This window comes from Teleopsis dalmanni, chromosome 1 (assembly GCF_002237135.1).
Source record: "Teleopsis dalmanni isolate 2A chromosome 1, ASM223713v2, whole genome shotgun sequence".
Classification (NCBI taxonomy): Eukaryota; Metazoa; Arthropoda; class Insecta; order Diptera; family Diopsidae; genus Teleopsis; species Teleopsis dalmanni.
The window spans coordinates 137,906,203-137,918,453 of NC_051846.1; the positions used below are offsets into that span (position 1 = coordinate 137,906,203).

At 30.6% G+C, this 12,251-nt stretch overlaps 1 protein-coding gene across 1 annotated transcript; it reads left to right on the forward strand.

Annotated features, from left to right (window-relative positions):
• Positions 1-10,790: 10,790 nt before the first annotated feature.
• Positions 10,791-11,788, forward strand: LOC119666511. The gene is made up of 3 exons (XM_038075796.1): positions 10,791-10,918; positions 10,985-11,217; positions 11,282-11,788. The coding sequence occupies exons 1-3, from the start codon at positions 10,863-10,865 to the stop codon at positions 11,380-11,382; spliced, it is 390 nt and encodes a 129-aa protein (XP_037931724.1). The 5' UTR covers positions 10,791-10,862; the 3' UTR covers positions 11,383-11,788.
• Positions 11,789-12,251: the final 463 nt, after the last annotated feature.

The following is a 12,251-nucleotide window of genomic DNA, read 5'->3' on the forward strand; positions in this document are numbered from 1 at the left end:
TTAAAAAATCCGCAGGACGAAAAAGAAGAGGATAAGTGCGATATGTAAAAATTCAATTTTGACTTGTGATGTTGTTGTATTGTTGTATTGTTGTAATAAAATATTACAAATGCATATGAAAGTATATTGATTCTCTCACTTATACGAATTTGTATATGTTTAACATGTTCACGACTACTCGTATTTTTTAAAAATATTAATGAAATAACATTGAAAAATACTTTTCTGTACAATAAAGCGACAGAGTGGTTAAGTAATAAAACTTTTCAAACAAAGTTTCCTGCACATAATAATAAAGAAGTTACAGTGTTGCCAGCTTTTTTACAGAAGCATTATTTTCCTTAAGTAAAATGTAAAAATGTTAATCAGTAAAAGCAAATTTGATTATTGATATAATAATAATAACAGTACATCATATTCGATATTATTTTATTATACTCGATTAACACTATTACTCCATTTACTAAATAAAATTTAATTCTATATACAGTACGTTCTCGATTTAAGCAACTCCTCCATAATTGCAACACTTCAAATACCTTCACAGTGAAAGTGAAACAATAAACAAATTAATAAAAAAGCAACAACCCATCTTGTTGGATATGTGATAAGAATGCCGGATATGAGAGTACCGTTTAAGATTTATGAGAACGAAGTAGGAACTACCAGAAGAAAAGAGGGCGACGAAGAAAACGATGGAAAGACAGCGTGCAGTAGGACACAAAAAACAGAGAGGAATGGATGACTGTTGTTAAATAGACTTAGGTCCTTCTAGACTGTATAGACACGGATAATGATGAAGTAACGATGCCTTCGATAAAAAAGTTTAGGCGACAATACTGTAAAACGTTAGCATTTTAGACAAAATAAATTCTGGAGTACCGATTAAGGCAATTTACCTAAAATACGATATGAATAAATCTACAGTATGCAGACTTAAAAAAAGCAACGTTTAATTTAAGAATAAGTGAAAAACATTAAAGCCGGGCCTGGGAAGCCAAGAATAATGCCAATACCCAAAAATGGACTGAGCTTTGTAAAAATAGTTTTGTAAACAGCAATAACGGTAAGTTCCAAATTCTGTGGACATAATGAAAGCCAAAGCGTTCCAGTTATACAGAACCGTGAATGAAAGGGAGGGTCTGTATAATACCAGCAATGGTTGGATGTCCAATTTCAAAAAACATTATGGAATTCGGCACTTAATAATTTGCGGAGAGAAACTTTCCAGAAATTCAAAATCTGTTAATCCGTTTTTGACAGATTTACAATAATAATTGAAGAATCTGTTCCTTGATCAAATTTATAAAATCAATGAGTTGGGTTTATTTTGATTGTTGAAATTGATAGTAATAGTTGAGACATAAGAAATCGTTCTCACGCATTAATTAAGACAACATATTCTATAAGTGCTTACAATACGTACATTCGGTGTACCGCGGAAGATGAAATGCCCCTACATGATATCCTAGTTTTAAAAAAACTTGAAGAAGAAGCAGTAAAGAAGAAGCACACCAGATTATATATTCAGTGTTATTTATGTAACTTTAACTACTTTCTTCATCTCTTATGCTCTTTGTATTTAAAGTTTTGTTATCTCTCTACAAAAATAAAATATATTTGCCAACTTAGACAAACATTTTTTATTTAGATTTAGATTTAAAAAAAAAACTAATAAATACTGAAGTTTTTACGCATTCAGTACAAAAAAAAAATTTTAAAAATTATGTATTAACTGTAAAGGATTTTACGCAATTTAGCTTTGCAGTAAGTGTAAACAGACCTTAAGTAGATTTCGAAACATTATTTATTCATTCATCTTTTTTAGCGTGTTTATTTTTACTTTTCCCTTCCATTGTTGGGATTAAAATTATATCACAAACGAATCCACATACCTTAACACTACCGTACTCGGATTCATACACGTACTCGCACACCTTCATATGCATATTTTATGTAATATTGTTAGGATACTCCCCTACCACCAGTGTGCCGAGCACTTCTCATTTTTCACTCAATAAATAAAATATTTTTATTTATATTTTTTTATTGTTCATTTTAATAGCATCAAATTGACAGCTCAGAAGATTGATGGTTCCTTTTTGCTTTTATTGGATGTATGTGAATGGGTGGGGATTTCATTAAGCTACGTATGAGCTTATACGAGTATAGGAGAATATGTGGGAGAAATTTAGTTACATTCAGCAAATCCACTTAGTCCTGTTTTGTAAAAATGAATACAACGAAAATTAAATTTTTTTCTAATTTAAAGTAGAATACTGTCATAAATACATTAAGAACGAATAAAAAACAAGGAATTATTCACCAATTTTCTTAGTCTCAATATTTTCAATTTATACAATATTAAATAAACAATACGATTTTTATAAAATAATGTAATGTAATCATAGATAGTATCTAAGAGCAGATAATACTCATTGAGAACCAGAGAAAAATTATACATTGACGACGAGTCAAAATTTAAGTAATTTCCTATTAACATATTATTTTGCGGAATGGTTTTCAATATATATATCAAGTAAGTAGTTTTATTACTGAGAGACTTTTAATCTCACAAACAGATAGTATATTTATTTAAATAAAGGATGAAGACAGAGGTCCGCAATATGATTTCATTTATATTGAACTAATACTTGTTATAGTGCATTTACTCATAATAATATCATAAAAAACATTTTATCAATTAAATACGATAGTATTTACAATTATTAAGCTCATTACCGTTTTCATTATTTGCAATTATTTATTTTGTAAGTAAGTAATTGAAACATAATACGTCATTAAAAATATTTTAAACGAAATTATTATCGTAGGATATAGTGCGGCGTAAATGAAATACCAATAATTAATCACTAAAACATATCAATTATATTTTCGGCTACATTCAGTTAAAATATATTAAGGCAATTAAGGTCTTAATACATCTAGTCAATGAGAAATATTAAATAAACAGAATAGAAATATTCATTATAATATACATTGAGTAATTTAACTACTATAATATACTACATTATTAATTCAACGTTGAATTGATATATTGAATTATAATTATATTATTTTGATAAAAATAATATAATTATTTCTAATATTTAACATTTTCACATGTTTCCAAAAGTAAGTCCTTAGGACTTACTAAATAGTCCCTAAGGACTATATACGACCAGTTACGTTAAACAAATTACTGCTTAGGTCACTAACACAATGAGTAATTAGTAACTACTTAATTGAAGTATATTTATTGGTGTCATAATCTAAAAATATATTTTTCATAGAAGACACTATCTCTTTAGTCAAATAGAGACCAATACTTTTTACACAGAGGAAAGTAATCAGCCATTATAATGTCGCTTAACAATACTAAAGGCAAAGAAGTTGGTTTAAAGATTCGATCAATTACATTTTTTCAATAGTTGCTACATAAAAACGACTTCATTTTAAATATTTTATATTATAAAATTGTGTAAAAGATAATTTCCATAATCATATTTTACCTGTTTGACATATATAGTCTGCAAACTATTAATTCCTCAGGTAATTTTTGATACTATTATAATTTGTATGTATTTCATCCCTTTTATCAATTTTAACATATAGTCCTTCTATTCACCTCAATATGTGAATATTCCATCTCAAAAGTAAACATGTTGACCTAATATTTAGAATGGGGGTGTTTATAATATTTTGCTCTTCTGCGTAAGGCAGTGTGAGCGAAAAAGAGACAACAAGAATTTCAGAAAACTATTGAAGATCACTCTCTCAACCAATCAGTTCGAATGTATTGCTGTTGTGATCCTTTCTCCATTTTCATTGGTAGTTGTTGGATTTTACAATACTTAATTTTTTTGTGTTTTCAAAAAAAAAAAAAAAAATAAACATTATCAGCTATAATGCATTCCATGTTAATTAGAATAAATTTATTGTCATTATACTTTCACATCTAAGAATCTAAACCAATCTTTTCTTTAGTTTTACTGCCATTTGGAAAATCAATAATCACAGAAGTATTGCTATGAAAATGAAGAATGTTAAGTATTTCCAACTGAGAACATTTTTTTTCACAATTCAATCAGTCTAAGCAAAATTATTATTGAAAATCTAGTTTTCTATATTGTGTAGAACAGAAGAGAATAGCCCAACAGCTACCGATCTGATTACTTCGGAAGGACTACTCCTTAAGTAATAGACCTTTTTCAAAAACATATGTTATGTTATGTTGGTACACGATTTGTTGACATATGGTACAAATTTGAGCGCCATCTGTCAATTAGTTTGTTTACAGCAGCTGTTAATGTGAGACTACCTCAAGTGCATTTAGCGATTTTTATTATGGAAAATTCTTGTTGTACGCAATTTTTTGAACAAACACGGCACCACTGTCATCGCTCAGGCACCATATTCGCCAGATCTGGATCCGTGCGACTTTTTCCTGTTCCCGAAACTCAAATTGCCCCTTCGTGGTAAGCGTTTTGAGTCAATTGAATCGGTAAAAGAGAATATGCCGATGGAACTAAAAGCTATATCTGCACGGGCCTACGAAAAGTGTATGGAAGAAAAGTGTATGAAAGATTGGGTTAAGCATTGGCATGTGTATATCGCTTCAGAAGAAGCATATTTTGAAGGAGATAAAATAAATTTGGAATAAAACTTAAATTTGTGTATTTTATTTACATAATCCGGGTACTTTTTGAGCAGGAGGTATATACCACCGTGAAACCTTTAGAATTAACTTTTGTGTGTTCTGATATTTCTTGCTATAATTACAGTGCATATGCCAACAAAAATTTACACTAAAGGATATGCATTTTTAATAAAAAAAACACGTGACCCAAATTAAAAACTGAAAATAAACAAAGAAATTAAAATTAAACTAGATCAAATACTATATCAAATGAATACATTTAAATTTCATCTCCTGCAATTACTGCAGACTATAGTATGTTGACTATATGTCCTTTACCCATGGGTAATTTTTAGAGCCAATCAATGCTTTCTGCTTCAAGGCATAAAAATAAACTTTTTAATAGCAATGGAAAAAGTGAGTCAATTATTTATTTAAAATGCAAGAATAAATCCAAAGACCTTAATATGCTTTTTTATTAATTAAACTGTTTCCTGATCAATTTCTGTTTTTATTCATTTAGTAAATCCTTACGTAGTGCAAAACTTTAAAAGAAATGTAATACGTATTTATGTCAAAATATCGACAAATGAAATTTGTTTAAGGATTTCCTGGCATCAGGCTTTTCTTGAAGGAAACACCAACAGTTTAGAGTATATTAATATTTATTTGAATTTATTTGGTTGTTTATTTAACCCTTTAGTTATTGCTTTTCAATTACAATGTCTATAAAATATTAAGCAACGAAACCAACAGCAAAAATAAAATTTTAAATTCTCAAAACAGACAGAATGAACCCGTCTGTCATTGAAATCCCTCATCTTTGTGCCTCTTCCTTTGAATCTAAACGGGTATGCTTTGGGTATGCTAAGCTGTTATTTCAATACAAATAGAAAAACATAAATGAATACAATTAAGGACCTTCGATGATAAACGAGGCCACTTGGCAACGCGTTTATCCTTAAGCGAAATCGCTGATTGAATTCTGGCCTTTGGCGTGTGTTTATGGGTGCGAAGTTGGCAGCCAGTGAAACAATCAAAGGACATTGTCTTTGTTTTTGGTGTAGTATTTGACTTGGCTACTACTACCAATGCAATTGCAATGAAAACAATACTCACAAAAGGAATATCCTTATAATCCCTATTAGATTTTTAATTAAAATATAGATTAAAACATTTCACAGCAAACAATGCTTGATGAGAAGAGTATCATAAAAAGTAAAAGGATTTGCCAAGCCATAAAGACAGTGAATACATAAAAAATTATTTGAAATTTTGTTGCGCTAATACGAAATAAATTGAATTGAGATTGTGAGTCCATCGAAAGGGAAATATTCTTACTTGCTTATCACACACACAAGTGCCAAGGGCGAATATTCAAAAAGGTTCGTGTCAATGATCTGGACCACAGTGAGTTCTACCATATTTTAATTAGCTTAGTACCATAATGAATTTCTAAATTTATAAATAATTTAATTATAATAAGCAATGCTTTCAATTTATTATAAATTGTATAATAAATTTAGCATTTTTAAAATAAATACTAAATATCAAAGAAAACACAATCAACCTTTTTGATTTGTACAGTCTTTACTTATAGAACTGTGAGACCCTCCTAGTAAAATGGTCTTTACTCTTCATTCAGAATAGACTTCTCAGATAGTATAGTATTGCGACTACAGACTACAAATAACAGACTGCTGGGCTTAGACGCCAATTTCATTACGTGTTGTATTGTATTGGGAGCCTCGTCTCGTTAATGATGTTTCAAGCACTTCTTGGGCTTGTAAATAAAGCGTTAACATGCTATTTGTTGCCTACATAAAGATTAAGCTCCATCTAATATTGCTAGAGTTTAATAGCTCTATATGTAGATTAATCTAATCTAAAATTTTGTTCAAGTATTTTAAAATTATAAGTATATAACTTAAATGCGCTTTAACGCACTTTACTACAATAAATTTATAAGTTTCGAATGTGGTATTATCACAATTATAGTAGCTTTCTGGGGGACAGGCTGGTTACTCCTCTTAGAGTTAGATAAGTAAAAAAGGGTTTCAATAAATATCATCTGAGGGGCGGTGTATTGTGTTCTTCACTTAAATTATAATAGTAATGTTCATAACTCCAGACATGATACGAGTATTGTCATATACCTATTCAAAAGAACATTGATTTAAGATTTATTTTGTGTAAATATTTTTTAGCAATTAACTTCTCTAATTAAACGTTTCAATTAGGAAAATGCATTAATAAACAAAAATGGTAACTCAGTGTATTTTTTTTTTAACTTTACCATAAAAATTTTCAATTGTCAAACGAACTTAAAATATTATTGCATATTAATTTGTTTCATTTGAAATGCTCTTTGCACAGTCACATAATCGGCATGTCCATGGGAGGCCTTTGTGATCTTTCGTTGGGAATGATGATAATAACGCTGATGCCGATACTGATGCTGGCGATGATGATGATGATGCGTTAACAATTTGTCAATACAATTTAATGAATCCTTTTTGAAGCACCAGTTTACGCTACTAATTCAATTTGCCTAAAAGCCATTTGCCAACAACATTTCGTTGTTAACTCGACTCATTTGCCCATTTCAGCATACGTGAGATATATATATATATATATATATATATATATTAACAATAAATTAAAGGACAACAAGGACAACGTGCATTGCAGCGAGCACTTGAAGCGAGCAGCGCAGTTGGTTCATTAGCACAAAAATTGAAAACTGACAGCTTGAAAAGGAAAAATGGAAAAATGGAAAAGTGGAAAAAAGGAAAATATTTACAAAGTACGAAAAAGCCTTAAATGTTTTAGCAATCATTTATGCTATACGATATTTTGTAATATTGCACGCTACAATATGTAAATGCTGCATGACCATTTCGACAGTTAATATGAGCTCAACTACAACAACAACAACACCAATAACAACGAAGACACGAGCTACAATTACAGAAACAAAGTGTACAAAAATTCAATCCATCGGTTACAGGTCAAATTAATTGTCCATCGTGTATGGTTCAATGAATCGGTAACGTACGACCGTTGTATCTTTACCTATATCTCAAACCGTGACTGTCAATACTTGATGTGGCATATGCCATGCGGCATGTGGCAAAAGCAACTGCAGCAGCAGCAACAGCAACAGCAACAGCAACAGCATTGGCATCGGCAATGGTAATGGCAAAAGCGGCAACGCAGCAATGCACGAGTAGAGGAGTATAGTGGCAGCAGTGCAGGGGTAGTGTAGCAGCAACAATTTGCAATTTCAATTAAGCATTTTCGTTGCGAGCGTATATGAGTGCCGTACAACATTCAATTTCGTGCCACGTTCAAATTAAAAACTTAACTCGACTCTCGATTCGTAAATGAAGATGACAATTTTTTAACGTAGTCGATATAATTCCGTTTAATGTCATTTCCGCTTCCGCTGCCCACTACTATTACCAATTGCCCAATGCGCCACCGCCGCCTGTCAATGCAACTGACATGCTTGCTCTGTTTAACGTTTTTTATTTCTTCCTTGAAAAATTTATTTTCCGTTTTTAGCAAATTTTTTGCCACGGAGCAACACACTTTTCATTTTGGTTTATGACTTATTTGGTCCGTTCATTAGCTTCGTTGAAAGCCGTGTGCCATTGACCATAGACGCGATTCAATTTCGATCGTTGTAGCACAGAAGGATGTGTTATCCTTGTGCTTCGCCATGTGTGGTCGCTATTAGCCTTTGCTGTCACTCTAATCATTTGCATTTGTTAATTTTGAATTTTTTCCAACTCCATTTTGTGGCATTAATTGCTACTAAATTACGACTAATTTATTCGCATACGTGTGCAATTCATAATGACTTTTTTGCTCGCAATTATAAAAACACTAATTATTTTACACAAACATGTCAGGTCCTTTACTTATCATATACCATATATGACGAAATTGCTTATTCACGAATAATACTTAATGGAAAAACAGAAAATCGATTTAATTCTTAAAACCATACCATATTATTGTGTATCATTTAAGCTCTTAAATATTAACATTTAAATCATCTATTTTTTAAACATTTTTCTTAATAATTCTTAGTTGGTTAGTGTAGCTCGTCTTTTCGCTGTAACTTTAAAGGGATCACATAGTAATAGCCTAAAAGAGTGATCAACAGTCACTCTTTTAACTAAACATAACATAACTTGAGTTTATAATTGATTATTATAAGATGATTTGACAGAAGATCAATCACTGAAATCTTTTAAATGATGAGATAAACCTCGTTGCGTTATTAGTGTTGGCATTGTGATTAAAAATAAAGTACAGTTAGTTGATTCAGTTAAAATTAAAAAATTAATATTAATTAAAAAAATATTCAATTTGGAACTTGTGATTGTGTCACAATTGTCCAAAAACTTTAACACCAAGTGCAGCAATATATGCGATAATACTTTTTTCTCTATAGTTGGAATTAGAAAGAAAATTCCCTACCAACTTCACACTTAAGCCACACTATAAATTTAAACAGCTAATATAGCAAGGTATGTTTTCGAATAAATTCGATTAATTCTGCGCAATAATTGTTAGTCGGTGGGCTTCCAAAAATTGATGCGAGAAAAATACTTTTCAGTATATATGCGAACAAGTATTGACAAAATCGATCCGGCAATTCTGATGTTGAAGTACTGCACCAAAAGCTGGAAAGTCAGTTGAAGCTAAGGAGCACACATACAGGCGTTACTTGATGCACACTAGCGGATATCAATTGATAGATTATATATAACCTTTTAAGATCATTTGAAACACATGCGTAATCCCAAAATTTGAATTATGCGATCCTCATGTGTACAATGAGCAATATGTAGTAAATGAAGAATGTAGTGCCTATGGAAGGATACATGTAAATACGTACATGTTTGGATCATAATGGAGAATTTACACAATATATTTATTTACACACTATAAAAAAATAGTCATTCATTTTCATAAAAAATTACTAATTAAGTAGACATATAGATTAGTAGGGTACGTACTAATACAATTTATTCAATCAATCCCAAACAAATGATGGAAAACAATGAATGAATGAAGTTAAAACCCTATTAAGGTATGGCGATATTTAATAGGAATTGAAATAGAGAAGCATTGAATATTCACTCCCACATCAAAATATGTAGTTACCATTGCTGTAATCATTTTCCAAAATTTTTTTACCACAATTTTTTTTATAGAGAACGTCCCTATTAAAAAACACCAACATGGAGTTGATTGATACAATCGATCACCATAATCGCCTGAACCACCAAAAGGGTAGTGTTTCATTTCTTTAAGCTACATAAATGTCAAAATATTAGATGTATACTGTTGACAAACACATTTCTTATCAAAGGATTGGACGTGTTCTTGTGAAATCTTGTTATTCTTGAAACTTGTATGACCTCACAAAGATATAGCTTCTAAGTCTCATGTTGCTTCACTGTGTGCATTTTATTATTTATATTTTAGCAATAAATAGTTGTGGTTTTCCGCTAATAAATCAAGCTATCACACTATATCCCTTACATTTTAACACGGATACAATGGAAGTAATCTATTTTATGTGCAAAAGCAACAATTTACAACTGTTAGTTTAATATATATAGCTGAAGTTTATGCGTTAGTTTTAGCTATTAACACAGCAAGTGCAATTGTTTATGTTAATACATCCACACACGCATCCATGATTTGGATATTTTTCATCATCCGAAATAATTATATGATCAGCCCAGGAATTCTTTTAATGAAACCTGAATAATGTTTGGATTTACAAATTTCTCAGTTTTATTTCTCTCAGTTTTATTGGAAATAAATTTCTATGTTGTTGATGTTGTGGGGCAGGGATAAGCTTTAACTATACTAGAATTATTATCATTTATTTATTAACTGATGACGGACCGTTGATCAGCATATCTTCCTGTGCGTCCTGAGGTGGACTTAAGATTTGTTAGGGCGATCTAGTCATAGCACATAAAAATTTTAATATAACATTATTTTATTTTGATTTTCCGTCAAATTAACTTAACTTATAAAGTTATCATTGATTTTCCAAAAAAATGTTAGTTGCTAATACAGTTTTGTTATTTCATTTAAAATATTTTATTTTCGAGTACGTTTCAAAAGAACAATTTAAAAAAAATTAGTGATTACATAATTCCAAAATTCAAAAATAGATTAACATTTGGCAATGGGAAACTTGTGTTCAGCTCTTTATAACAATGATTTCATGGATCCACCTTTGTCGTAAGTTTATAAAAATGTCTTGGATATGAGATGAAGTCTTACCTCTTCTCTGCTTTATTTCTGCAGCAAAAAATTTTTAGATTTGAAGGATAGCTGTGAACTCCTTCATGCGGTCAGAACCCGAGAGCGTATCAAGAAGCGAAAAACTGCGAAGCAAAGAATTCGCAAGCGAAAACCTAAAAATGAAAGATGTAAAGTCAAAAAACCACTGACTTCGATCGCTTCCCCAAAAAAGAAACTGCTTCCAAGGAAGAAGAATTTGTCGAAACCAAAAGCCAAAAATACTAACAAATTTGTTGGTAAGAATGATAATATATGAAGCTGTTTTAGTATGAACTTTAAAGTTGCTTTCATATAATTTAGACACAGACTCTGATAATTATATACAACCGTGCAAGAAGCGCAAGCTGCCAAATCGAAAGAAGTGCAAGAAAAAGACGGTTTCAAGGAAAACGCAGAACTAGCCGTTGCATTCAACCAATGCTAGAAGAGTGAAGCTTGTAAAGAATTAACAACTCATACAATTAATGATCGACATACTATTGTAAAGTCTTCTCATTTTTGGGATACACTCAAGTTATACTCTCGAGTCGTTCTTGGCTCAAACATCTTTTGATTGATGTTTTACATAAGAGCCCAAATTTATTTTTATTTGATTACTCTATATACTATCACTAGAGCCTGATTTATAAGACCAGCTAAACTAAAATTACCACCTCATTAAAAAAATAGAAAAAATGGAATGGAAGTATTCTCGTCTGTACTAAGAAACACGAGAATACTAGACGTTGTAAAAAACCCTCAGTAACTTTATGTGTGAAACGATAAGATTTTATTAAAATATTAGTATATTGTATATTTATACTAACATTATAAAATAAATAAATTATCAAAATTTTAAGTTATCTAATTGGGACACAACACCATGCACAGTTTTATTTATCATTACTTAATAGTGATATTAATCGACAAATCTCTCCAGACAAGGTTCGCAATATTGAAAAAGGTATAAGAGAACTTAAAACAAATAATGGCTATGTAACTAAAAGAGATCTAATCTGTGCAGAAAATTGTTGTTGAATACCAGGAAAGGATGTTTATTTCCCCGCAAAGTTCAGAATAAGTCCTACACCTATAAATTGTTATTTTGAATGCAATTTAAAAATTTTCAAATAACAGCAAGAGCGAACTTTGGTTACTTAGATGAAGCATACTGTGCCACATCACGTTAATCAAAAAAGTGTTCAGTAATAAATTTGTGCCTTTTAGGAACAAATATACACATTTTTGTGCGTATACACTAGTATATCCATATAAAAATAATGAACTTTTA